A 27,100-nucleotide genomic window follows, 5' to 3' on the forward strand; every position below is an offset into this window, starting at 1 on the left:
TTTTTTTTTTTTTTTGCCCTATCAACTTTCCCATTTACTATTAGCATTTATTTCCTCTAAAGATTCTCTAACAGCGCCTTAATTATAAATCAATCACAACTTAACCACTAACGACTTATAACAAATCCACCTTCCAAAAATAAAAAATAAATCTCACTCACCAAATTATCGGCAAACAAAATGTCCAAGTTAATACTTAGTCCATTATCTTTTTTTTTATGCGGCAATGGACGTAATTATTGCTCCAGAATTATAAAGGAAAATAAAAGTGTTTCTTTCCTACTCCGGAGTGCTAACAAGTGTCATAATAAGAATGCCAATAACATTTTAACTTTGATATCGTCTAGGAACTTAGTAAATTTATCCAATTCATATAATCCAAAAAATAATATTCAAATCAACTTTCCAAAAAACATTTCCAAACATTCCACACATATAATTAGTTCAAAGAGATATTTTACGGATACAACAACAAAAGAGAAAAAGGACCCATCCTCACCCAATACCATATCTTCTACCTCAAACAAATATGAGAATATGAATGGGGCATCATCAAATAAATCATTTTTGTTACTGTTTGCAATATTAGGGCTGTCTTTAATTGGGTTATTTCTACTTCAATACAAAAATAGTTTAAAATCAGAACAACTCTTCGAAAAAGATTTGCAAAAATTAAATGATAAGCTATCCCTAACACCAGACCCAAATGCAGAAACCTATGAGATGGGATTATTTGATAGTTCGCAACAGAGTCTGAAACATAATACGAGTGGTTTCTGGTCCAATTTTGCCATGAAATTTGTTATAGAACCTATTTTGATAGTTAGCAGGTTTTTTAATTTATGTTTCATTTTTACGCCATTGATAATTTCATATCCTTTTTTCCACGATCATATCAAGTGGTACATATTATTAAGGCATTCCTTAGAATTTGCTGGTCCCAGTTTTATCAAGTTAGGTCAATGGGCCGCTAGCAGAACAGATATATTCCCAGAAAATTTGTGTGATGAATTAGGTAAACTACATAGCAGTGTTAACCCACACAACTGGAAGTATACCGAAAAAATACTAAAGCAAATGTTACATACTAAGGATTTATCAACAGTTTTTAATAACATAAATAAATCTCCAATTGGTTGTGGTGCTATTGCACAAGTTTACATTGCAGAAGTTAAACAAGATTTCATTGACAGAAACAACTTAGATATTAAAAGCTATAAGAATAGAGTCTGTATAAAAATAGTCCACCCAAAGGCCTATAAAATTATTCAGCGTGATTTAAAAATTATTAACTTTTTCGCCAATTTAATTGACAAGTTACCTAACATGGAATGGTTATCATTGCCTGTTGAAGCACAGCAATTTTCACTCTTTATGAATTTGCAGTTAGATTTAAGAATAGAATGCGCAAATTTAAACAGATTTAATAAAGAATATGAATCGAACTTGTTAGTTAAATTCCCCAGAGGGATTCCAGAACTAACCAAAAGAAATGTTTTATTTGAGGAATATATAGATAGTGGTGTACCAATGAATAATTTTTTATCGATTAAAAAACAGATGCTTGCAGCACCCAATTGTAATATGACGGATGAAGACCAAGAACATCTGAATTACTTGTTCAAAAAAGTTAGCGATCCGTTTATTGATTGTTTCTTAGACATGTTGATCACGAATGACTTTATTCATGCAGATTTGCATCCAGGAAATGTCATCGTCCAATTTGTAAATAACAACAATTTGACACAAATTCCGCAAGAAGTTACCGATTTGATTATAAGATTAAAACAAACTGATTCAGACCAGACGGAAATATTGAAGGAATTGTTAAATAATTATACTCCAAGAATATGTTTCATAGACGCAGGGCTAGTTACCGAGTTGAATGATAGAAATAGAGTTAATTTCATAGCTTTGTTCAATGCATTGGCCACCTTTGACGGATACAAAGCAGGTAAGTTAATGATTGAAAGAAGCAGGACACCAGAAACTGCAATTGACGTGGAAGGTTTTGCAAAAAAAGTTTCTAAATTAGTGGATAAAGTTAAACAAAGAACTTTCACCTTGGGGTCTGTATCAATTGGTGATTTGTTGGAACAAATGCTAACCATGGTTAGAAAACATCATGTTAGGATGGAAGGAGATTTTGTGAGTGTTGTCGTTGCGATTTTATTACTAGAGGGAATTGGTAGACAATTGGATCCTGATTTGGATTTATTTGCAAGGTTCGTATTTCATACACAACTTTATGGCTTTGGCAATATTTATTATTGTCACTATTCAAGTTAATACAACATTAACTTATTTGAATTCTCAATTTTTTTATTTTACTAACATTATTCAATAACTTATTTTTTTTTGTATTTTACATTTTTGCATTATTGGTTATTATTTTGAAACAGGTCATTGCCTATGTTACGTGAGTTTGCTATGAAACAAAAGGGTAGAGAAGTTTTACTCGAAGGTACAGAAGGGAAAGTGTATAAAATGTTTGGTTTATGGCTAGGTTTAGAACTCAGAAGCATAATGACAGAATCCGTTAAAGATGTATGTAAAATTATTCAACTATTAGATCTTTAATAAAAATAAAAGTGGTATTTGATGGAAATAATTGAAGGAAATGTATCAATTTTTAGCTTAAAAAAAAAAAACAAATACCCTGTTATTATTATTATTATTATTCCTTTTTTTTTTTAATGTATTACTAACAATTATGTTCAAAAGCTTCGTACATTGGTGACACAATACTTTTTTTGAACAATTATGTTCTATTTACTACAGTTACAATATTGGATTAAATCTGATTTACTATGTCCATTTTACTGAGAACTTAACTACCAAATAGTAATCTATCCCCTTAGAATAGAAGGAGAGGCATTTATTTTATAATTCCTCCCCCCCCTCCTCTTTATTTTTTGTGCTAGATTTAAATTGGCTCTTTTTTTTTCCCCGTCATTCCTCAAATATGCTTTTATCCTTTTATAATATTCCTGTTAAGTTTTTATTAGCGCGCACGTGATATATACGCGTTTGTTTTATTTATTTATTTATTTATTTATTTAGCAAGAGCCCACATGGGGAGGAGGAGAAGAAAGTGTTTTAGTTTTTAATATACTTTAACTAATATAAATTGACGACCTATTAATTAATAAGATAAAATATGATGATATAAGCTGTATTCCAATGCGCTGCACCACACCTTCCACTAATGAGTAATATTATACAATTATTCATAATTGTTTTTATAATTCAATTTTTTAACATTAATTCCTTAAACTCGACTATACAAAAATATATATAAATAGAAACAATTTCTTGGTATTTTACTTTCATAATCAAAGCCTTTAAATTTGATTTTTTTTTTTACAAATATTACACTGCAATGCTTCGTTTATTATGCCTATTTAACATCCTTTTCCCCATGCTCCTTTTTTCTAAACATTTTAAAACAGAATAACATTTAATAAGAAATTTTAATACACAAAAAAAAAAAAAAAAAAAAAAAAGAAAAAAGTATTTGCCGCTGTTAGTCCATATTTACAATTTAAAGGATTTAAAACAAGGAAAAAAAAAAAATAAAAAGCAAAAAAAAAAAAAATTAATTAGCTATATATTCAGCTTAATACAGCTATTTAGTTATTAACTAATAAAAAAAAAAGTAGGCCAATAATGAAATTTGGCAAAACTTTCCCCAATCATCAGGTACCTGAGTGGTCTGAATATTATGTAGATTATAAGCATTTAAAAAAACTGATTAAGCAAATAGTTAGTGCCCAAAAAGATATAATTAAAAGTTTTATCAGGGAAAATTCTGAAAAATTAGCCAATAATGAGATCACTATGATTGATAATATCGACACTTTAAATAGTGACAAAATTAGAAAACTTTTGGCTCAGTTTTTCTTTATATTAGACAAAGATTTAGAAAAAATTGATACTTTTTACACCGATCATTTCAGCGAATATGACAGGAGAATGCGTAGATTATTATCCAGTGTTCAAGTCACTTCTTTATATACATTACCATCATCTTTTAGCATTGATAATAATGAAAAGGGTAATAACAGCAGTGTTAGTATTGGCGGTATCAATAACACCAATAATCGTAATTCACGTCAATTAGCATCTCGTTATATGCAAAAAACTATGCCAACCAACAATAATAGCGTTACAGCCATTAAAAGACTAGAGGAAGATAATTTAGAGGACTGGGATGAGCTTTTCAACATTTTAATTGATTTAAGAACTTATTTTCGTAATTTAAAGTGGTATGGTGAATTAAATAAAAGAGCATTTGCCAAAATTTTAAAGAAATTAGACAAGAAATGTGGTACTAATCAACAACAGATTTATTTGAATGCAAGAGTTTACCCCCTAGACTTTTGTAATGATGATGAAGTTTTTGTTAATTTGAATACCATTAATGAATTATTAGATATTGTATCACCCAAGTTACATAAGCAAAATAGATCATCCAACTCGTCACAAAATTCGACTGATGTGGAGAATAAAGAATTTGTCAAAGAATATGAAAAAGAATATGACGTTTTAATGGAGTTGATTAAGAAAGACGATTCGGCCGGTTTAATGAACGAATTGATTTATACCTATAGGTCGGTGGTCTTGATCCCAACGCGGATTTTAATAAATTTATTAAATAAATGCGCGTTAAACCAATCTTACAAATGTATTGACGATATTTTGGAAGTTATTCCAACGTTAGGTGACCCAAATGATATTAACAAACGCAATTTTTTCCACCATCATATTATTGCTTTGGGTAAAAATTATAACACTCAGAACAAGCCGATCACGAAAATTAACAATGGGAATACTGAAGAAATTACCAATGGTTTAAATACGTTACTATTATCCAGTATTGACAGTGGAATTGAACCCGCCTTTCCACCGGATAATAAATTAATTGGTGCGTTTGGTCCTGATGGCATCAATTCTAACGATTCACCATCATCTTTAAAACATATTTTATCCAAGTTACCGGCCCACTTAAGGCCATCCTTACTAAAAAAGGATAATTATAAAAGAACACCGTTACATTATTCTGCTCAGTATGGGTTGGTTGAGGTTACCAGGATTATTATTGAAAAATTAAAAGACTGGGATGTTTGGAATCCTAGTATTCCAATTGATGATATCGAAATTTGGGGAGATTCAGAAAAATTGACACCACTACACTTAGCTGTTATTGGAACGCATCCTGTTACTCTAAAAGTTTTGTGCAAGTTTATGAATCCAGATGTACGCCTAAATTCCCCGAAATTATTACATTTGGCTACCAAATTGAATTCTCCTGAACTAATTGATAGTTTATTATCCTTGAAAGTTAAAGGTTTCTATTTGGATTATCAAGATGTTGAAACTAAAGAAACTGCACTATATGTGGCTGCCAAATTAAACTTGTTAAATGCTGCCAAATGCTTGATTAAACATGGCGCAAACACTGAAATTCGTGAACGCTTATTTGGTTGGACTCCGATTTTTGCTAGTTGTACTGAGGGTTACAAAGAAATGTGTGAATTGTTAGTTAATGAGGGACATTGTGAAATCGAAATTTTTGACGAGAGTGGTTGGACACCAATGGAACATGCTGCTTTGAGGGGACATTTGGAAATCACTGATTTGCTAGAAGTGAAAGATCCAATTGTTACAAATCCTGTGATCACAAACGAGGTCAGAGAAAAGTCTATGTCACCCCTGAGTGGGATTGGCAATGGCATCACTACTGCTGCATTCTTAATAGAAAACAATTTTTCTAATCAAGTTAAAAGTAGTAACAATGATATTGCCAGCACTAGCACTAGCACTAGTAGTTTTTATCAAAATTCCAGCACACCAGATGTTTCTTCATCAGTGACAAAAATTAGCACACCAGCTAACTTGAGAAAACAAAAGCCAACTAAAAAGTATTTAATGGAGGAAACAAGCGTTGTTAATAATACCAGCAACCATGTGAATATTAACATTGAACAACCACATCCGCATGTTATGAAAGCTCTCGATACTGAAACTGTCGACACTGGTAATAACATTGTTATTGATGAGGAATCAAATGCCCATATCAATCCAGTTACATTAAATGCGATTAAATCATTTGGTCATGATTACTTGAAACCAACAGAATCCTTTATCTCAATAACTTTAGGCACTAATGATACCAGAACACAGACTCCAGCAGTGTCATTGAATAAAGTTCCTATTTCCAGAATTTCATCCACTGGATTAGATACTGCCTTATCTTTATGTATATCCTGTAGGGATTCGCTCAAAGAAACACCGGTTGTGCTAGACTTGCCTTTAGATGAAACTGTCAATGCAGTTAATTTTAAAATTCCTTATAAAGAAAATATGAATCATGTTATTTATTTTGATTTGGTCCCGACATATGGTTATCAACAGCAAGAGGAATATAATGATTATTATATGGGCGATAGCCATAATATGAATGGAACTAGTACTTTAAACAATGATAATTATTATAATATTGAATGTGATCATGTTATGAATAAGTTCAACAATGAACATGATGATGGGTTTTGCAACATTAATAATAACAGCATCGATTCCAGGCCATTTATGTATAGAAATGGATCTTCTCATTCAATATCTAGCGTTCATTCCAATGCTTCCAGTGGTAACGGACACAGATATCCTTATAGTATCAATAATATTAATTATCAACTAAAGAAGAAAAACAAACAAAAATTAAATAGAAATCACAACAAGAGACCATTCAATAGTACTATGTTGGGGCGTGCAGTCGCATTGCTAGATACGGCTAGAACAAAAGTTGGCGACCACAGAAGATCATTACAAGATACAATTACAGTTCCAATCATAAGTTCAGAAACTATGGAAGTGCTAGGTACTATACAATTTGAATTTATTTTAATTAAACCTTTTATTACAGGAAATTTAGGATTTATCGACTCTAACAAAAAATGGTCTACTAATGATACTTATTGGAAATCTTTAGTGTCAACACGAGTGATCGGACATAGAGGGTTAGGAAAGAATAATGCTAGTAGGAAGTCTTTACAATTAGGGGAAAACACTGTTGAAAGTTTTATTGCTGCGGCCTCTTTAGGGGCCTCCTATGTTGAATTTGATGTTCAATTGACCAAGGATCATGTTCCTGTTGTCTATCATGATTTTTTGGTTGCTGAATCTGGTGTTGATATTCCCATGCATGAATTAACTTTGGAACAATTCTTAGATTTAAATAACATGGATGGTACTGACAAGCATACAGTTAAGAGTTCATTGGATGAGCATAAATATATGCCTGCTTTGGCTACAAATGCTGTGAATAACGCAAGTTCCAATAATGGCAACAATAATAATAGCAGCAGCAGCAGCATCAGTAGCATTAATAACAATAATAACAACCACAAAAACATGGAGAATAATAGTAGTGCTAGCCGTAGAAGACGTAGTGTTGATGATTCTGATATACATAAAAAAACAAATCACCAAATCGAACAATTGGCAGGTTTTAGAGAAAGAAGAATGAGGTTAACTAAAACATATAAAGAGAAGAATTTTAAAGGGAATTTTAGGGGAAGTTCAATTGCTAGTTCTTTTGTTACCTTAAAGGAATTATTCCACAAAATTCCATCGAATGTGGGTTTTAATATTGAATGTAAATATCCGATGTCTGATGAGGCAGACAAAGAGGAAATCGGACAAATAGCGGTTGATATGAATTTCTGGTGTGATACTGTGCTATCAGTGATTTATGAAAATATTGGTAAAGATCGTGATGTTATATTTTCAAGTTTTTCTCCTGATATTTGTTTGATGTTAAGTCTAAAACAACCCAATTTCCCTATTTTGTATTTGACGGAAGCGGGTACTACCATAATGGCAGACGCAAGAGCTGTGTCATTACAAAGCGCAATTAGGTTTGCCAGGACGTGGAACTTGTTGGGTATTGTAAGCGCTGCAAAACCCATTGTTAAAGCTCCCAGGTTGGCACATGTGGTTAAAAGTAGTGGGTTAGTTTGCGTTACATATGGAGTTGAAAACAATGATCCTGCAACAGCAAGGAAGGAAATGGATGCAGGTGTTGATGCGGTGATTGTCGACAGCGTTCTAGCCGTTAGAAAAGAATTAACAAGGAATAACAAATGATGAACTAAATCGCATGAAAGATTAAACGCAACAACATATATATATCGTTTTTCTTTATTTAATTTGCTTTCTAGTATAGTAAAACGTATATTACTTACACAAAAAAATTATTATATACTATTTAATTATTTAGTTTGTAGCTTAAGCCTTGGCTGTTTTAACTTTACCGTTATGATGAATCTTTTTACCGCCATTGTTCTTCTCTTGCAATGCAATTAATTTGTAGGTACTTTCTTCATCTTCAAATAATTCACCAGCATTAAGAGCATCATCTTCATGCTTGAAAAAGGCTTGAATAGTCTTGGTTTTACCATCAGCGCTGACACTATGGGCCACATCTGGAAATTCTTGGATATGGGAAACCTTTATACCCTTAAATCTGTGATCACCAGTTTCAATAAAAGATTGGAGTGTCTGGTTAGTAACTTCGACTGGGATGTTGGAAATAATAATAGCGTGAGACATTTGTTTGTTAAAATGATTTATTTAATTTTTTTTTTTGCGGGGGGAGGAAAAAACGAAGCGGAGTAAAACAGGAAAGTTCCTTAAATTTTTTGTTTGATTTGTTTATTGATCTATGAGATTGTTTAGGACAATGGAAGGAGATTTGAAAAAGCTAAGCTAGACATATAAAATTTTAGGATTGAAAAAAGAATTAGAGCATATATATATATAAAATTATTTTTATTTTAATTTTATTCTTTTTCAGAAAAGATTTCTGATTCCTAATTATTAAGAACACCCCCCCTCCTGTACTCCTTTCCCTATTTCATTAGTTCTCTCTCCCACTCCCCCCCCCCTTTTTTTTTTTTCTTTTTCTTTCTTTTTCTTTCTTTCTTCCTCCCAAATAATTAACATATGCCAAAATTGAGTATTGATTTTTATTATTATTTTCTTATTGGGCAAATTTAATTGCTTAGAAATGAAACAAAACAAGAGGACACAAATATTAAACCAAATGCTTATGTATGCGTCTGGTGATAAATAACACCACAGTAATTAAATAAAATAAACAAATTAAACCAATCCATCCTTTTTTTTTTTTTATTTTTTTTTTTTAATTCTATTTTTATTTCAACAAAACCAATTTCTTTTTTTCCTACCCCCTTTCGCCCTTTTTCTTATTATTACTGAGATATTATTATAATAATTGTCATTAAAGCAATTGACTACAGATAATACAATCCTCAGAGCAATCAATCGTCAACAATTAATAAACTTTCATTTTTTAAAAAAAAAGGAATCAATATATTCATTATTTATAAATCTATCTGTCAAATGTTGCAGCTTAATAGCTGGACAGTTATTATCATAAACAAGTCTACAAGCATACATAAATAAAAAAGAAAAAAAATTAAACAGAAACAAAGAAACATGATTGGTTTAATAATGCTATACTATTTACTTAATTACATTCTTTCCTCTCTATTCCATCCTCACTCCTTTTCTTTTCCTCTTTTTTCCTCTTTTTTTTTTTTCTTTTTTTTTTTCCAATTTTTTAAAGTTTTTAAAACTTTCTAACTTTATTTTTCCGATTTTCCTTCTCTTCAATTCGAATATTTACTTTCTATGCATTAATTGAAACATATCATAACAAAGTCTCACCAAGTGTACATCTGACTATGGCGCAACCTGCGCTAATGGTATCAACTACATGCAAATCATGACTAGCTAGTTCTGGGTTACATTCAACAACGTCCAAGGCAACTAGGTTACCGCTTTCAGCAACTCTTTCACAAATAAACAGTCCCTCTCTTAAAGTTAATCCGCCTCTTACTGGTGTGCCAGTAGCTGGAACAAATAATGGATCAATACCATCAACGTCATAACTAACCATGACAGGGCAATCTTTTTCGCCACCTGTGACCTTATCAAGAGCCATCTCGACAACCTTATTGATACCAAATCTATCTACGTGGTGCATACTGAAACAGGAAATGTTTAAATCACGCAATATTTTACGCTCACCATCATCGACATCTCTTAAACCTATATAAGCAATTTTGTTTGGCTTCAAAATGCCTGGTTTAACCCATTTTAGTTCTTCAGGACAATTTTCACGATCCAAACCCAATAAAAACGAGACTGGACAACCATGCAGGTTACCAGAGTCGGTGGTTGATGGAGTGTTTATGTCAGCATGGGCATCAATCCACAATATACCAGCATCAGGATATTTTTCTAAAACAGCATGAATAGAACCAATAGCAATAGAATGATCACCTCCCAATGTGATTTGGAACTTGTTTTCATCGTTGGATACTTTTTTACACGATTCATAAACCAATTTGGTAGCTTCACCAACTAAATCAGCTCTTTTAACTTTACCATTACTTGAAGCCTTGGTAGAGGCGAGTTTTCTTTCTTCAAAATCTGTGTTTTTCAATGGTTCTTCAATCGATGTTTCCCAACCCAAATCGTCCAACTGCTGTTGTAGACCGTGCTTTAGTAAATATTTTGGACCGTTTTCAACACCTGATTTAGCTTGGCCGCCACTGAATGGAGCCGTGATGATACCAGCTGATCTCTTATCATTATGCTTTTTGGGGAAATGCTTGTAATATGGTTTAGCTTCTAAAGACATCTTATTTGTTCGTGTATGTATATATATATTTTTTTTTTTTGCTTGTTTGTACTTGTTTGTACCTGTTATCGCCACTTCAATACTCGTAGTGTTACTGGATGAAGTTGTGCATTCAGATCTCTAATCAATAAATTATAAAACAGAAAAATTAAAAGAAAAAAAAAACAAAGGCAAAATATAGTCTTTTAATATTTTTGTCACTTTCTTTATATATGATTTTTTTTTTAAAAATTTTTTTTTTAATTTTTTTTTTAAAGAAAAAAAATGCTTCAAGAATTAAGTATTAAGTGGTTTGTTGATTTAATGTTCTTTCCATTTTAAAAAAAAAAAAAAGATAATAGATGTAATGAATTGCTTTTTCCTCTCCATCTCTTGCACTTAATAATATAAAAACGTGTAGTGTATTTGTTTTTATATATTTTATCATTTTGATTTGAAGAGTGAAAAATAACAAGAAAAAAAATCGTTATAACTTTCACTTAAAGGTGACAAAAAGACTATAATTATATGAGTAGATTATTATTATTAAGTATGTATTCGTTATCGATTGCAATATTAACAATAAAAACAGTTTTTTTTTTTTTTGTTATTATTATCATTATTATTTATTAGGATTTTATATGTTTCTTCGGGTATCTCTCGTCTATCTGCAAATATAAACTGATTAATATTTGGTCTGATTGGTCAGAGTAATCTGCATATTGTTTTAGCCTTGTAAATTTGTTTTTTTATTTTTGCCGTTATTTTCCACACCCACACATCTAAGGATTAAATATAAAAACATTGTTTAGTTGTTGGCATATTGCGAAATGCGAAATGCGAAATGCGAAATGCGAAATGCGACAAAAAACACAAATTCTTTGAAAATTGCGTAGAGCTGAGGGGAAGAAAAAAAAAACAAAAAAAAAAAAAAAGGGTGAATTGTGTCCATTAAGTGCATGAGAAAGAGAAAAACTTGTTTGTAATACTTTCTCCTATACGTTTATTCTTTCTTTTACATCCTCCTCGTGTAAAACGATCGTAACCATTTGCCTAATATCTTTTCTTCTCCAATTCTTCTCCAATTCTCCCCCCCATATTAAGAAATTTACATTTTCATGTGTCACTAAGATCCGTATACTTTTTAAAAAGTTCTTTATTGACCTGCATAATTACCAGCTACGCTATATAACCATGGAGCTACTCGTAACAGAAATGTGAGTTTCATATATTATGGTGTATTTTCTATAATCATACACATATTCTTTTTATTAATTGATTATTTCTTAATTCTGTTAGTTATATACTTATCGCCCAGATATCCGATCAATTGTTGCATTTGAATAACTTTCGTTATAGTATCTTTGGGTGTTATAAAGTTAAAGTTCCATTATCAAACATTAAGAAAGTTATACTATACTTAAAAGTTAAGTCAATCTATATATATTTTAATATAAAACCAATAAATGCAATGAAAAATTAATTTGGACCAAACATTCCATATAATCTTTTTTACTACAGGAAATTATAATATGTTCCAATTCACATAATTAAAAAAACTCGTACAAAAGGATCCTAGGAAAAAAAAAAATTGTTATCCTCGCAAGCAATTTATTTTCCGAACATACCTTTAAAAATCATTTACAATATATTGGATACCAAAAAATACAAGTTTAAAAATTTTTTCCTCTTTACAAGAACTCATAGTAGTTTATATAAATGAGTCAATTTTCAAATAGTCATCTTATACAATAACTTTCTACTTTCCTACAATAGCTACCATTACCTTTTTTTGGAGCCAAATAGGAAACATACAGAAAAAAAAAAAGAAGGAAAAGTGTTTAATATTAATAGAACCAAAAATATTACATTATTACAGCCCATAACCAAAAACTATATTGAAACGAACTACAATAACTTAAATAAAGTATATACAACATTATTAGCAGTAGTTTGGTGGGTTTTAATATATTGTAATACTAGATTACTGAGCAATAATAATAGCTGCTCATTCTTTAAAATAGATAAGAAAGATAAGGAACTGAAATCATATACTATGAGCAATTTATCCTATTACGATATACACTATAACAGCGAGAAAAACAATATAATAGATCCATGTGACGATGTAAATCCAACATTAAATGACGATAGTGATTTTTCTATTATTAATAATGCTAACAAAACAGTAATTGTAATACGTAAATTGGATATTTTACAGAAAATCTTCAAAAGTTTAGCCGGTAAAGATAAAATTGCTAAAATACTTAAATATTTGATAGATATTTTACGTTTTATATTAATTAAGACTAAAAGAAGTTGTAACATAAACGTGAACAATACTCCTAATACAGACATCGGTAATAATACTTTTTTTCTATATGTAGCAAAATTCCCAATAATTAATAAGTTTATTTCAAAAAACCGTCATCTTTTAAATTTGCCCAATAGTTCTAAGTTAATTACAAATTTACAATGGATGGCTAATAATTTAGGTACATTTAGACAAATTTTAAGATTTGGTAGTTCACCCTTCACTTTATTTAAAATAATCAACAAATTTGGGTTCAATGGTTCTTGTAAGAAACCAATCAAATTATATGAATTAAAACAGGAAGATTTAGCAGATTTTATTGATTTATACTACTCAATAATGGATGAATTATTATTATTGAATAAGTTAAGACTATGGGATAACAAAAAAAACCCTGCATTTTATAAATTTGTATCGAAAAATGAAGCTATAAGTTGGTATTATGACATTATATTGAGTTTATTTAACAATCTAGATAAATATAGCATGTTGAAAGAACGTAAATTGGAACTTCAAATTAAAATCGACGTTAAATTGAAAACAATAAATAATTTAATATTACCATCCCCAATTAAACAGCAAATATTGAATGAAATAAGCAGTAGTACTAGCGGTAAGTGTTCTGACCTAACATCCGAATTAGATGAGATAAACTATCAATTAAAACTATGCAAGTGCGATTTAATTAGGCTATCATTTGATTTTATGGCTGATACCACCGATGTTTTTGATTGGAAAGTTCCGATGGGTACTTATGCCATTTTAAGTTTATGTAGTGGTGTTAGTGGATTTATCAAATTATGGTTATCAAATAAACATGATTTAGAAAGCGGTTTGTAATAGAAAATTTTATGTTTATACATGTATAAACATATTTATATCATTTATTACATGAGGTATATAACATAAAAAAAAAAAAAAAATAAAAAAAAAAAAATAAATAAAAAAAAAAATAACAATTATATATATATAATATTAAAAACTATAATAATATACTAAAAATAACAAAAAAAAATAAAAAAAAAAATTTTAAGAAAAAAGATAATCACCACTCACATTCCCCATTAGCTTTTTGAAAAGCATAATCTTTACCATCGATTGAAGCTAACCCGTCCCTTAGTGTACATTTCCATTTGTTTCTAACCCTACCGACTTTATCGTATAAACATAATATAATATTCCCATTACTGGAAGGACCATCCCCGTTATCATTGTAACCACCATTTGGATTAGCTTCATCATCACTATTTAAATAATCATCATCACTATCATCTAAATCTGAATTAACCTCATCTGTTTCTAATAACGCAGTTTTTTTAGCCTCTTTTTCTTTTTGTTTTAATCTTTTTAACCTTTCTAATTCGCTCTCCCTTTGTTCATTATCTTTTGCTTTTGCTTCCTCCTCTCCTCCTTCTGCATCATTATCACTCTTCTTTGAGTTTATTTCATTTTCATCCCCATTATTTGTATTTACTTCATTTTCCTCCTCCTTTTTCATTTGTTCTTTCGTAGTAGTATCTATAGAATTGGGAACATTGTTATTACCGTTAACCTCTATTTCAATCTGTATGGGTTCGTCTCCATCTTTATTTTGATTATCTACAGTAGTGGTAGCACTATTCTCGGAATCCCATGGGAAATTTTCAGAGACTTTACTTTTAGTTAACTGCTCTTGCCATATTTTTTTCAAATCCAATAGTGTGTCTTCATCAACTCCATTATTTTCAAAATCCTGGCGTACTTCGTTAATCACATTCTCTATAATTAAATCATATACTTTTAAAGCTTCTTTATTAGACATCTTGTGGATGGTGAAATTTATGCCTTTTTGGTTATAAGGACAGATAAGAGCTTGTAATTAGCTGTATTATGTAGCAATTTATTTAAAATGCCATTAACTTTATAGGTGTATGAAAGTAGAAAAACAAGGAAAAATGTTGTGAGAAGGAAAGAAAAAGAGAGAATGAATACTTCTTTTTGAAAGTGAGCCTAAAGTTGAATGGGAGTTTAAAAAAAAAAAGAAAAAAAAGTTTTTATTTTTTTATTAAAATTAAAAATTAAATTTAAATTATTTTTTTTCCCTTTAGTGTGATACCCGGCTAGAAAAAGGATTATCCGATGGGGATAAATAAATATGCCGGACAAAGAAGACAAATTTAAAAAATATAATAAAATGGAGACGCGTTAAATATTAAACGCTAACTTTTTATAACCAATTTTATTTTATTCTTTTTTTTCCTTTTTTGTAAATCAAAAAAAATTTTTTTTTATTATTTTTTTTTTGTACTGTACAAAAAAAAAAAGTTTGTTTACTATTTTTTTTTTTTTTAAAATTTGGTTATTAATCCTTACCATCGTTGATAAGTAACACTAAAATCATAATATAAAGAAAAGCAAAAGACACCAACAGCTAAAAGCTTTTAAAGTAAATAATTATGAGTAACAATAATCCTCATTTGGGATTGTCACCAAAGAAAAAAACTGTACAATCACTACAACAACACATTCATACTAATAATAGAAAATCAGATAGCATCATTGTTAAGATTAACCAAGAAAGCAATACACGCAACACAATTTATGAAGATGTAGAAGAATATGAAGAAGGTAGTTCTACAGATATCACCTATGCCTCATCTGTTCCTATTGTAATCAAAAATAACACAGGTAGATTAAGATTTTTTAAAACATTACAAAAATCACAACAACCATTAATCTTAGATCCATTGCTTGAAAGCGCTCGAAATGACAGTAAAAATAAGGTTATAATTAAGAGTAACATGAAAAATGATGATAATATTACAACTGATGATAGTATTCCATTAAACGTTTTACCTATATTAAAGAGGAATCAACAAATTAAATCTGCTGTAGGCAGTAATAGCGTTGAAAATAGTATTGCAGATCTTAGAAACAATAATAGCTTTGGTGACATAAAAATAGGTGGGACATCTACTATTAATAGGATGACTAACAGATTGAGTTACAATATTGAAGAAAATATAGTAATAGAAGATAGTGATGATGATGTTTCGATAGATTTTGTTAGGAGAGGAATTGAAAACAACGAAAATGCAACTCATAGCAATGATAATAAAGATACTGTAACAGTATCTAATGTAAAATACCAAGCTACTAATAATAATAGTGAAGTTATATCGGGTAAAAGCAATATGGTCACAACAATTGCAACAGAAACTACTGAACATACTAACAAGATACAGAAAAATGACAATGACACTTCTAGTAGTAGCATTGTTGAATCACCTATACATAATTTAAATTTAAATTTAAACGTGTCACCATTACCAGATAGAGACAATGATAATGACGATAGTAGTAGCACTGTTCCTGGGACAGTAAAAAAGGAGAATACTGATCATGAAACTAGCAATAATAATATTAGCATGACTAACCCAAATACTAATTCGATTCAAAGGGTGAGAAGATCTTTAACTTCAAGTAGTATTTTAAGAAAAAGAAGACGTGCTAGTTCACAATCTAATCATAATAACAATAATAATAGTAATAACCAAAGTAATATCAATGATTCTCCAATTAAGAATTTTAAGAATAATAATAGCTTATCAATGGACTATTCTGAAAACCAGTCCCCTGGTATTGTGCATACACATAAGAAATTACATTCTATTCCTAGGTTATCACCGGGTCTTAATATTAATACTCGGAATGACAATAACTATGATACTAATGATAATAATAGTAGTAATAATATTAGTACCAACAGTAACAGCAACAATAATAAAATATTAAATAACTCACCATCGGATACTTCGTCTATTCTAGCAACTGGTGTTCGCCGTGCACAAACTAGCAGTATTGCCAAAAATGATAATAAAAACATCAACAATAGTCCCAGTAGCGTAAATAGCAGTTCCCCGTCATCTCCATCACCGCGCATTAAAATGTTAAGTCCATTAAGAAGAAGAAGGCATTCTCTGTATAATACTAATAGTAGGAGTATTAGCGCTACAAACAGTAATATATCCCCAGCAAAATACACCACAGAGTTAAATAATTTACAAAAAAGTTTTATCAAAGAGTTAAATAATTATGAAATTTTATTTGACGAAAAAAATACAGATATTTCTAAATTACTGGAAAAGCTTCATAAAAATCAAACCAAGATTAAAGGATTGAATCAATGTTTAGATGAGGTGAGATTTAAGTATAGTACTTTATCCAGTGAATACAAGATAATTTGTATGACTAGTAACTCCAATGAAAATTTAATAACTACTTTAAAACTAGAAAAACTAAACAAGCTGAAGGAAGTGGAAACTTTGAAGGTAAGTATGGCTGATAAAGATATGAAGATTGCTGATAAGCAGAAAATTATTACTGACTTGGAAAATAAAGTTGCAGAGTTGAATGAAAATGCTGCCAACTTGGAAAATGATTTAAATAATGAAATAGAGAAAGTCAAAACTGAAAATATTAACAAAATCGAGGATTTAATTAGTGACAATGACAAATTGAATTCTGAAGTTAGTACTTTAAAAACGTTGCAAAATGAGCAAGTAGATAAAATCACTGAATTGAATAATTTGATTGAAAAGTTAGAATCAACAAACGAAAAACTTGAGATAGAAAAGAAGGAGTTGCAAGATAAAATAAATTTTGTGAAAGAAGAGAAAGAAAAAACTGTAACAGAAAATGGAAAGAATCTTAAAGAAAAAGAAGAAAGTTTAAATAAATTGCAAGCAGATTTAAAGAATTTACAAGATTTGTACAACATTTTGCAAGATAAATGCAAAAACTCAGAAACTGAGAATTTAAAGTTGCAAGATATTATTCATAATAACGATGATAATACTACTAATAATGCCAATGACAACAGTTCAGAGGTTGTCAAGCTAAAGGAAGAAATAAGCAAATTAGAATCATCTCATTTAAAAGAATTAGAAGATTATTTATTACAAACAGAAAATTTTCAAAAGGATATTAAATTGAAAAATGAAGAAAATGAGAGACTAAAGTTAGAAAATGAGAAACTATTGCAACAACAAACCATTAATAGTGCAAATGCCATTAGTAAAGACGATGAGGAGATAAATAAATTGAAAGAACAAGTGGAAAATTATAAATTGGAAGTTAATAAACTTCAAGAAGATAGTGGTAAGAAGCTAGAGTTATTAGCTGAAGATTTATACATTCAATACTCATCAAAACATGAACAAAAAGTTAAATTATTAAAGAAAAATTATCAAATAAGGTACCAAGAACAAATTAATAAATTGGAATTAAGTAACACTGCCTTACGAGAAGAAATTGAATTACTAAAGCAACAATTGAACAATGAAAGGAATGAAAAACAGCAATTGGTTAAATTATGGGAAAGTGAGGAGAAAAGAGGAATAAATAAATGAGTAGTAAAGATTAGGAGTTACCAATCTAAAACCAATTAACTATAGCTTTGTATGATTTAGTTTAGTTTAAAGTTATTTGCTTGATATTTTGTGTACTTTTATTTTATTATAGTTAAAAAAAAATAGCCATGATTTATTATTAGATGTTTTTAGTAGTAGCGACAATATTGAATTTTGTAGCTGGTGAATAATTTAGATTACGCGTCTTTTTTAATTTTTTTTTTTTACGTGTTAATTTATGTAGATAATGTTTTTGTTTGCTTGTAAATAAGTTGAAAACACAAATAGGAGATAAATACGGGCACGGAATGGACAAAAACGGGTATAAAGGGGAAGCCAGTATGAAATGTCATAGCTCACAACTTTGATGTTTTTTTTTTTTTTTATCTCTTTTTCTTCCCTTTTTCAACACGTGTCCGGGTAACACGTGGCACATTCCCTTTCCTGACTATTTTTTATTTTTTTCCTCTCTGTTTTAAAACATGCGTCCGTATATTCTGAACATATAATAAAGTAAAATACCATAAATTAAACTCGCTTGTTGCTATTATTTATTTCTGCTGTTTTCTTTCTTTTCTTGCTTTAACAGCAAATGTATCATAAAGAACACATAACTAAACTTGAATCCAGTAAACAAAAGAATAGAGGAGGGAAAAAAAAAAAATAAAAAAAAAAAATACAAGAATGTGCAGCAATAGTAATGTCGATAACAACGATAATGTAATAGGAGCGGAAACTGCCACTACTTCACAAACTTTAGAACTATTAAACCAGTACGATAAAGATATAGAACAAAAGAATAAACTATTAGGACTAGTCAATGTTACTGATAATGAAAATAACAATACCACTAAAAATTTAAAAAAATTATCCTATGAAGAACTGGTACATGAAAATTTCAATTTGAAATTATTACTTAGGGAACATACTATGGAAATTGATAGTTTAAAGAAAACCATCGAACTATTAACAAAGTCAAAAGGTAGTTCCAATGATAACACCTTGCTCAGTCAATTACAAAAGCAACAAACATTAACTATGACTCCTCCTCCAAGGTCTACTAATAGAAATAAAAATAATTTGTCTTTGAGTATAAATAGTAATAAAAGTAAAAATAAACCCGCACAAACACCAGAGTCTATCTCCAGCGACAATGAATCATTTACAGCTACACCATTGGACAAAGTTACTCTCGAATATCATAATAATAACAATATAAAAGCGCATACGAACACCCAAACATTAATAACAAATAATACTTCATCTTTTCAGGGGAAACCAGCTACTTCTGCCGCTTACACTAGTTCTAGAATTACAATTCAATCACCACTTACTGTTGAAAATGAAAAATCTGATAATGTTACCAATTATAATCCTAAAAATAATACATTACATAACCCATTAGAACAAGCCCATACATCCAGGATAACTACGGACACCTCTTCAACCAAACCAACAACGTTAGCATTGGAAAATAATGAAAATAATTCTAGCATACATAACCGTCACTTACTATCACCTTCTTCTCCTAATAAAAGCAATAGGTTTGCCTTTGTAGTTGACGAGCATCTACGTTCTCCCTTAAAATATAGTGATAATAACAACAGTGACGACAGCGATTTCGGAGAGAAAATTACTGGTATTGATAATAGTGCTCACCACGATGATTGTGCTTACTATACCGAAGCACAGTCGCCTTCTAAAGAAGGCGTATCAGCTTATGATTTATCGTTAAAACCTTTTAGACAAATAATAAGTAGCAACAACAATACGAACCAGAAAAATGATATAAAACAAAAGGCTGAACATGAGGATAAAAAATCTAAAAATCCAGGCATATCTTTAATAATAGCTTCGGAAAACCAGAGTTTACATGAACAAAGTTTGGAAGAACGATTAGAAGATAGTAGTGTTAATACTAACAATTTGGAGCCATTTCCTGGCCACGATTATACTGAAACATTCAACAAAACCACCAATGGGTTTCTTTCAATTGCTTATAATGATAAAAACACTTCCATTCTAAATAGACAAAAACATTCTTTATCTGCTACAGCTTTAATACAGCCGAATAATGTATTTAATGGTATTGACGATATTCAGAATATGGAGCCTAATGACCATAATACTACATCTAATGCCTTAGGTTCACCTGTACTGATTAATAAGCCAAGTGTACAAAGTTTAGACAGATTAGATCATGATACCCACCGCTATAATCAAAATACTGATCCGGATACTCATAAATATGCTATACCTAACAACGTTATATCAGCCAAATCAATTGCCAATCAGTTGTTAACTGCTGGTAATAAGTTATCCAGTTCTTATCCGGTTAAAACACCACAAAGTGTTAAAACACCACAAAGTGTGGAAACGTTTAGCACGGATGATAAATCATTGAAACAACAGCGGCAAATAGATAATGGCGATACATCAGCAAGCGTTATCAGTAAACAAGGAAGTATAAAATCCAATATACCGCTTTTTGTTAAACCATCTGAATTTCATACGGTTAAATTAATAATTATAAGTACCATCTATAGAGCCACTCACAGTGGTGCCGGAACCTTAACTTCTTCAACGACAAATACAAGCAGCAACGATGATTATTGTAGTATTCTATTTAGTGTAGTAGATAATGAATCTAATAAAGAGATATTCAGATTCTATAAGAGTATTGATCAAATATATGAGTTGTCTGATAAATGGTTCAAGCCATATATGGATATTTTATCTTTACCTCCATTACCTGAAAAGCAGTTATTTAAAATAAATTTGGTTGTCCCCAAGAAAGTTTGTGAGAGAAAGGAGAAACTAACGGATTATTTTTTAAGTTTGCTCGCCATACCATCTTTACCTCGTATTCCAGGTTTGAAGTTAGCTGAGTTTATGAGTACCGATACGGTAACCGATGTATTGGGCATGACTGCAGATTCTTCATTAAAAGAGGGCTGGTTATTATTTAGAAAAAATAAAACATTGAGTTCTAGTGGGAATTGGAAAATAAGATATGGGGTGATGAATGATGATGGCCAGATACTAAAATTGTATGATTACAATAACCTGAGTGAACAAATTAAATTGAGTCATTCCCACATTGAAATTCAACCGAATTTCCCAGATGAAAAGTATGGCACGGTTAACGGCTTTGTCATTAATGAACCTAAAAAATCGGGCTTGACTTCTAACAATAGGTATTATTTTAGTACGGAAACAAGGAAAGAAAGAGAAAATTGGATAACAGTTTTAAGCAAGTATACTGAATTACCCAAAGTCTTGGATCCAGGTCCATCAATTTTGCCTACCCCAATGGCTTCTTTAGCAGTTAGTAGCAATAACATACGTAAAGATGATAGTACTAGTAGCATCAATAACAATCGTACTACACCTACGACAATGAGAAGTAATAATACCAATTCTAGCGCTATTACAAGTAACCCTGTGGCTGCAGGTGTAAATGGTCTCAAAAACAGATTTAGAAGCGGATCCTTATCTGCATTGGCGAAGAGACGTGAAATTGCCTATGAAGAAACATCTATAGTATCAACTAGCAGCGGTGTTCATAATAATTCTGGTACCGTAACCAATACCACATTTTCTTCTGTTTCTACCGATGATAGCAAAACAAGTGAAACAATTATTCCAAAGATTATAAGTTCCAGTTACCCCGATTTATCAGATTCTCAAATTACTGCTAGCTCAGCTAATACATCTAATTCCAACTCTATTACAACAACCCCTATTAATGCTGCAAACTCTTCCTCGGTGAGCACGACAACTACAAGTGTTAATTCGCCATCCGATCGTGATGTTAAGCGTAACAGAATAAGAAGCTTTTTCCCTTTCAAAAAAGTTATCACGCCAGAACCACAACAATTGCATCAACAGCTTACTGGCAATCCTTCTATTGGTACATCGAGTATACATACTAATGATAACGTTGAAAATACTGACAATGGTGCCAATCTATATGTTATACCTACATCACCACAACCATCTAATATTAGTGTTGACTCAAGTTCTTTGATGAATGGTATAATTACCCCTGTTACGAAGTTAGATAGTAATATGTCCACAACAACAACAACAACAGCAACAACAAATAACAACAACAACAACACCAATAGTAATCATAGCCATGGCAGCACCACTACTATTAATGGTAGTTTGACTGTTAATAATATAATTTCAACCAGCACAACACCGTTGAAAAAGAGAGAAAATATTGTTCCCAAATCGGAATTAACGTCACCATCACACTCGCCTTTACATAATAAACATGGATTGCCATATCACAATAGCAACGATAATAACAGTGGTTCAGCTTCTAGTAATATTAATCAAGTTTTAAAATCGATGAACCTAGATTCTTCTTCAAACTCGTCACTGACTTCAAATACATTAAATACTGCAAAATCTAATATTTTTGGTACAGATTTGTCTTTAACTTTAAAACAGTCATCCCACACATACCAAAAGGAATATGTTATTCCATCGGTTGTATATAGATGTTTAGAGTATCTGTACAAACATAATGCGTTAGAAGCAGAAGGTATTTTCAGAATAAGCGGATCCTCCCTGTCTATCAAACAATTGGAGGAGATTTTTGATCGCCAACATGATATGAATTTGTGTGAGCAGGGTGAAATAAGTGAAAATAATGTACATGTTGACATTAATGTTGTTACTGGTTTACTTAAGTTATTTTTTAGGAAATTGCCACATTATATCTTTGGTGATGAAAATTTTGAATATTTTAAAACGGTTATAGATAAACATGGGATGGATAATGCTAAGGACGTCGCAATTAAATACAGAGATATTGTTCGGGAGCGGGTATTGAAGGAAAATTTCGATTTAATGAATGTTTTATTTGAATTACTAGTTAATATTTGTCAGCATAGTAAAATTAATAAGATGAACTTAAGGAATTTATGCATTGTTTTTTCGCCAACTTTGAATATACCAGTTAATATGTTACAACCATTTATTGTTGATTATTCATGTATCTTTCAAAACAAAGAACCTATAGAAAATTCCGAAAGAGAAAAGTTGGAATTAAATATTCCACAATTCCCACTTTAATTGTTATCAATAAACACTTATAAAAAACAGATAAATAGTTTATATTTTAGTTGATTTTTTTTTTTTTTTTTTTAAGAACAAAAGAAAGAAAAGAAGGAAAAAGAAAGAGAAGGAAAAAAAAAAAATAAAAAAAAAATGAAATAAATAAATAACTAATGCATAGAATAAATATTATGTATATTATAACTTAATATATATATATATATTAAGTTACATGTTTGTAGAGACCAACCCATTATTCTTCATTTTAGATTGTTAGGTCCCTCCGCCTGAACTTTTCTTTTTTTCAAAACATTTTCGATAAATGATTCCCCAGCTTTATAAGAAGATCTAACTAATGGACCAGAAGCACAATATAGAAATCCCAATTCTAAAGCCTTATTTTTCCAATATTCAAATATTTCTGGTTTGACATATTCCACAACTTTCATATGCCTTTTGGTGGGTCTCATGTATTGACCAAAAGTTACCACATCGCAATTAACCTCTCTTAAATCCTTTAAAGTCTGTAAAACTTGTTCTTTGGTTTCGCCTAACCCCAACATCAAGGAAGTTTTTGTAATTAGAGTTGGAACAGTTTCTTTAGCTCTTTTCAATACACTTAAGGATTGCTTATAGGTAGCCCTTCTATCCCTAACGTAAGGAGTCAAATCTTCAACAGTCTCCAAGTTATGAGCATAAACATCCAATCCGCTTTGAGCCATGATATCAACCAAAGTTAAATCTCCTCTAAAATCTCCACTTAAAGTTTCTACCAATATTTGAGGAGCCTTTTGCTTTATTTTGATCACAGTTTCCGCTAAATGTTTAGCACCACCGTCAATTAAATCATCTCTATCTACTGTAGTTAAAACAACATAACCCAAGCCCCACCTACTGATGGCTTCTGCTGTGTTTTCTGGTTCCATTGGATCGGGTTTAGCAGGAGTACGGTTAGTTTTCACTGAACAAAATCTACAGCCCCTGGTACAAGTGTCACCTAATAACATGATGGTTGCAGTTGCTTTGCTTTTATCTCTACCCCCCCAACACTCACCAATGTTGGGACATTTAGCTTCCTCACATACAGTACTTAATTTTAATTCCTTGACATCTTTCTTTAATTTATGAAAATTGGTGCCCTTTGGAATGGGAACTTTTAGCCATGATGGTAATTTCTTGATTTTTTCTGTATCCCGGATTGCCTCGGCTATTGGATCTAATTTGAAATTCATTGCGTTACCAGTTAAAAAGTCTTCGAATTTTGGGCCTTGAACCAATTTATCTTTTAGAACAGTGGAACGTTTTCGTTTAGTAATGATTTTGTTGGTTGACAGATGTTCATTGGTTGAGGTGATTTTCTTTTCCACAGAAGAGGATGGAATGCTAGAATAATAGGAAACATTTTTAGCGGTTATTTTGCTAACTGTTGTTGGTAACAACAAGAAAGTTGGATGAGCAAATGGTATATTAGTTGATAACTTTAAAGACCTGGAAGCGGATAGCATAGTGTTCAATATTTTATTTTTTTTTTTTTTTTTTTTTTTTTTTTTCTTTTTTTTTTCCCCAATAGCTTGTGTTAAAAGTTTAATGGCCAGGTAGGTATTTAAGCAAATAGCTAATGAATATAAAGGGGGATGAAAATAAGTTGAATATCAACCTTTACGGATGCATGTATATATTGATTTGGAAAGAATAAGAAGATTCTTGTGTTACTATTACCGTAGATTTATTTTTTTTTTTTTTTTTTTTTTTTCATATATATTTTATATTTGAAGTTTCATCGGAACTTCGGCTAACGGATCATCCCTTTTTCAATAATATTATATAAAAAAAGATCAGAGTTAAAAGAAAGGCCAAGTTAAAAAACCAGAGTTAAAAAACCAGAGTTAAAAAACCAGAGTTAAATACAAAATTTATTACTTATCATTCACGTTAAATTTGCGATTAATTCCGGCCAATCTCGGATTTCCTTTCTAGACCGAATATTTCACAGAAAGAAATCAAAGTTAAAAAAAAGACAAAGTAATGTGTAAATCAAATTTAATATTTAGGGTTATACCTCTGAGGTATAATAAAATACATTAAAATATTTTAAAACTGCTCTTATATAAAGAACAAATAATTTGAGCAAATAATACTTAGAATAAATTATTTCCCAAAAATATATATATAAAGGTATAGAAATAGGAAAAAAAAAAAAAAAAAAAAAAAAAAGGTAATGTCATTATTAATAATTATTAACAGAAAATAATTTTATATTAACAAAGACAATAGTAATAGCAAACATTCCTAACTTATTGTCCAACAACAGAACTGTGAAATAAGAACAATATGCGACGTCTATAATCAATGTTATATTATTAAATAAAACCAATACGTACTTAAAACAAATGGTAAAACGAAGAGAAATGATTACAAAAATGTTTTACTAAAATAACTAAATCTAAAAGGAAAACAAAATTATCTACCCTAAACTTTTTTTTAAAAGTTAACAGTCACAATTACCGCCCTCACAGGTACATTCAGAGCCTTTATTAGCTTCACAGGCACATTCAGGACCTTTATTAGTTTCACAGGCACATTCAGGACCTTTACTAGTTTCACAGGCACATTCAGAGCCTTTATTAGTTTCACAGGTACATTCAGGACCTTTATTATTTCCACAAGTACACACAGGACCTTTATTATTTTCACAGGTACATTCGGAGCCTTTATTATTATCACAGGTACATACAGGGCCTTTATTATTTCCACAAGTACACACAGGACCTTTATTATTTTCACAGGTACATTCGGAACCTTTATTATTTCCACAGGTACACCCAGGACCTTTATTACTTTCACAGGCACATTCAGAACTCTTTATCGCATTACTTGATGGACATTCACATGTATTTTTATTTTGTTTAGTTTCACAACATTTACTAGCGGACATTATTACTATATATTTATGAGATTGTTTGATTTTGGTTTTTTCTTTTTTCCTTTTATCACCAAACTTTTCTTTTAAAGTTAAGCTTTTAAGTTGACAAAGAGGAAAAGAAAAAGATATTTAAAACAAGAATTTAAATTAAGTTGTTCAAGTGTGTTATTTATATAGCAACGTGAGGGAGAGAAAAAAAAGGAAAAAAGGAAATAAAGACGATGGCAAGATTATTTGTTTAAGCTGGATATCAGAAAAGATTATTGTATGTTTATACAAGCAAAAAAAAAAAAAATATATATATATAAATATAAAATACAGCTAATATACCTCAATCATTTATTATTATGTATTTTCTCTCCATTTTAAATGTGACGTAAAGTTTGTTTGTTTATTTTACGAGATGAAAAAAAAAAAAAAAAAAAAAAAAGGCTTAAAGAATTCTTTACGCTTTCATCTAACACAAGCAAAAATTTCACGAGATTAAAACAATAACAGCAATTAAAACGCAAATGTTTTATATAGTGTTTTTTTTTCACCCCTACCGCACAGCAATTGCCCTTTTTTCCTTTTTTGTCAAAAAATAAAATTAACAGAAACAAATAGAACCAATAAGAAGAAGAAGAAGAAGAATAATAACAATAATAATAATAATAATAACAGTAATAACAGTAAAATATATAATTTAT

At 30.3% G+C, this 27,100-nt stretch overlaps 10 protein-coding genes across 10 annotated transcripts; 5 read left to right on the top strand and 5 right to left on the bottom strand.

Moving 5' to 3' along the window:
- Positions 1-180: 180 nt before the first annotated feature.
- On the top strand, positions 181-2,580 carry CQD1 (Cqd1p; the record flags this gene model as incomplete). Its single annotated transcript, XM_046080764.1, has 2 exons — positions 181-2,225; positions 2,403-2,580. The coding sequence occupies 2 exons, from the start codon at positions 181-183 to the stop codon at positions 2,578-2,580; spliced, it is 2,223 nt and encodes a 740-aa protein (XP_045936182.1).
- A 1,089-nt stretch (positions 2,581-3,669) lies between these two features.
- GDE1 (glycerophosphocholine phosphodiesterase) lies at positions 3,670-8,151 on the top strand (the record flags this gene model as incomplete). The annotated part of the gene is made up of 1 exon (XM_046080763.1): positions 3,670-8,151. One exon carries the CDS (start codon positions 3,670-3,672, stop codon positions 8,149-8,151), a length of 4,482 nt encoding a protein of 1,493 aa, XP_045936183.1.
- A 141-nt stretch (positions 8,152-8,292) lies between these two features.
- Positions 8,293-8,616, bottom strand: SCDLUD_002073 (uncharacterized protein; the record flags this gene model as incomplete). Its single annotated transcript, XM_046076875.1, has 1 exon — positions 8,293-8,616. The coding sequence occupies one exon, from the start codon at positions 8,614-8,616 to the stop codon at positions 8,293-8,295; it is 324 nt and encodes a 107-aa protein (XP_045936184.1).
- A 1,123-nt stretch (positions 8,617-9,739) lies between these two features.
- CAR1 (arginase) lies at positions 9,740-10,735 on the bottom strand (the record flags this gene model as incomplete). Its single annotated transcript, XM_046080762.1, has 1 exon — positions 9,740-10,735. The coding sequence occupies one exon, from the start codon at positions 10,733-10,735 to the stop codon at positions 9,740-9,742; it is 996 nt and encodes a 331-aa protein (XP_045936185.1).
- A 2,035-nt stretch (positions 10,736-12,770) lies between these two features.
- PEX25 (Pex25p) lies at positions 12,771-13,868 on the top strand (the record flags this gene model as incomplete). The annotated part of the gene is made up of 1 exon (XM_046080761.1): positions 12,771-13,868. One exon carries the CDS (start codon positions 12,771-12,773, stop codon positions 13,866-13,868), a length of 1,098 nt encoding a protein of 365 aa, XP_045936186.1.
- A 205-nt stretch (positions 13,869-14,073) lies between these two features.
- On the bottom strand, positions 14,074-14,829 carry TOA1 (transcription initiation factor IIA large subunit; the record flags this gene model as incomplete). Its single annotated transcript, XM_046080760.1, has 1 exon — positions 14,074-14,829. The coding sequence occupies one exon, from the start codon at positions 14,827-14,829 to the stop codon at positions 14,074-14,076; it is 756 nt and encodes a 251-aa protein (XP_045936187.1).
- A 634-nt stretch (positions 14,830-15,463) lies between these two features.
- On the top strand, positions 15,464-18,418 carry SLK19 (Slk19p; the record flags this gene model as incomplete). The annotated part of the gene is made up of 1 exon (XM_046080759.1): positions 15,464-18,418. One exon carries the CDS (start codon positions 15,464-15,466, stop codon positions 18,416-18,418), a length of 2,955 nt encoding a protein of 984 aa, XP_045936188.1.
- Positions 18,419-19,102: 684 nt separating this feature from the next.
- Positions 19,103-23,506, top strand: BEM3 (GTPase-activating protein BEM3; the record flags this gene model as incomplete). The annotated part of the gene is made up of 1 exon (XM_046080758.1): positions 19,103-23,506. The coding sequence occupies one exon, from the start codon at positions 19,103-19,105 to the stop codon at positions 23,504-23,506; it is 4,404 nt and encodes a 1,467-aa protein (XP_045936189.1).
- Positions 23,507-23,748: 242 nt separating this feature from the next.
- LIP5 (lipoate synthase) lies at positions 23,749-24,993 on the bottom strand (the record flags this gene model as incomplete). The annotated part of the gene is made up of 1 exon (XM_046080757.1): positions 23,749-24,993. The coding sequence occupies one exon, from the start codon at positions 24,991-24,993 to the stop codon at positions 23,749-23,751; it is 1,245 nt and encodes a 414-aa protein (XP_045936190.1).
- A 983-nt stretch (positions 24,994-25,976) lies between these two features.
- Positions 25,977-26,423, bottom strand: SCDLUD_002080 (uncharacterized protein; the record flags this gene model as incomplete). Its single annotated transcript, XM_046076874.1, has 1 exon — positions 25,977-26,423. One exon carries the CDS (start codon positions 26,421-26,423, stop codon positions 25,977-25,979), a length of 447 nt encoding a protein of 148 aa, XP_045936191.1.
- Positions 26,424-27,100: the final 677 nt, after the last annotated feature.

The sequence above is a fragment of the Saccharomycodes ludwigii genome, chromosome II (genome assembly GCF_020623625.1).
Source record: "Saccharomycodes ludwigii strain NBRC 1722 chromosome II, whole genome shotgun sequence".
Lineage (NCBI taxonomy): Eukaryota > Fungi > Ascomycota > Saccharomycetes > Saccharomycodales > Saccharomycodaceae > Saccharomycodes > Saccharomycodes ludwigii.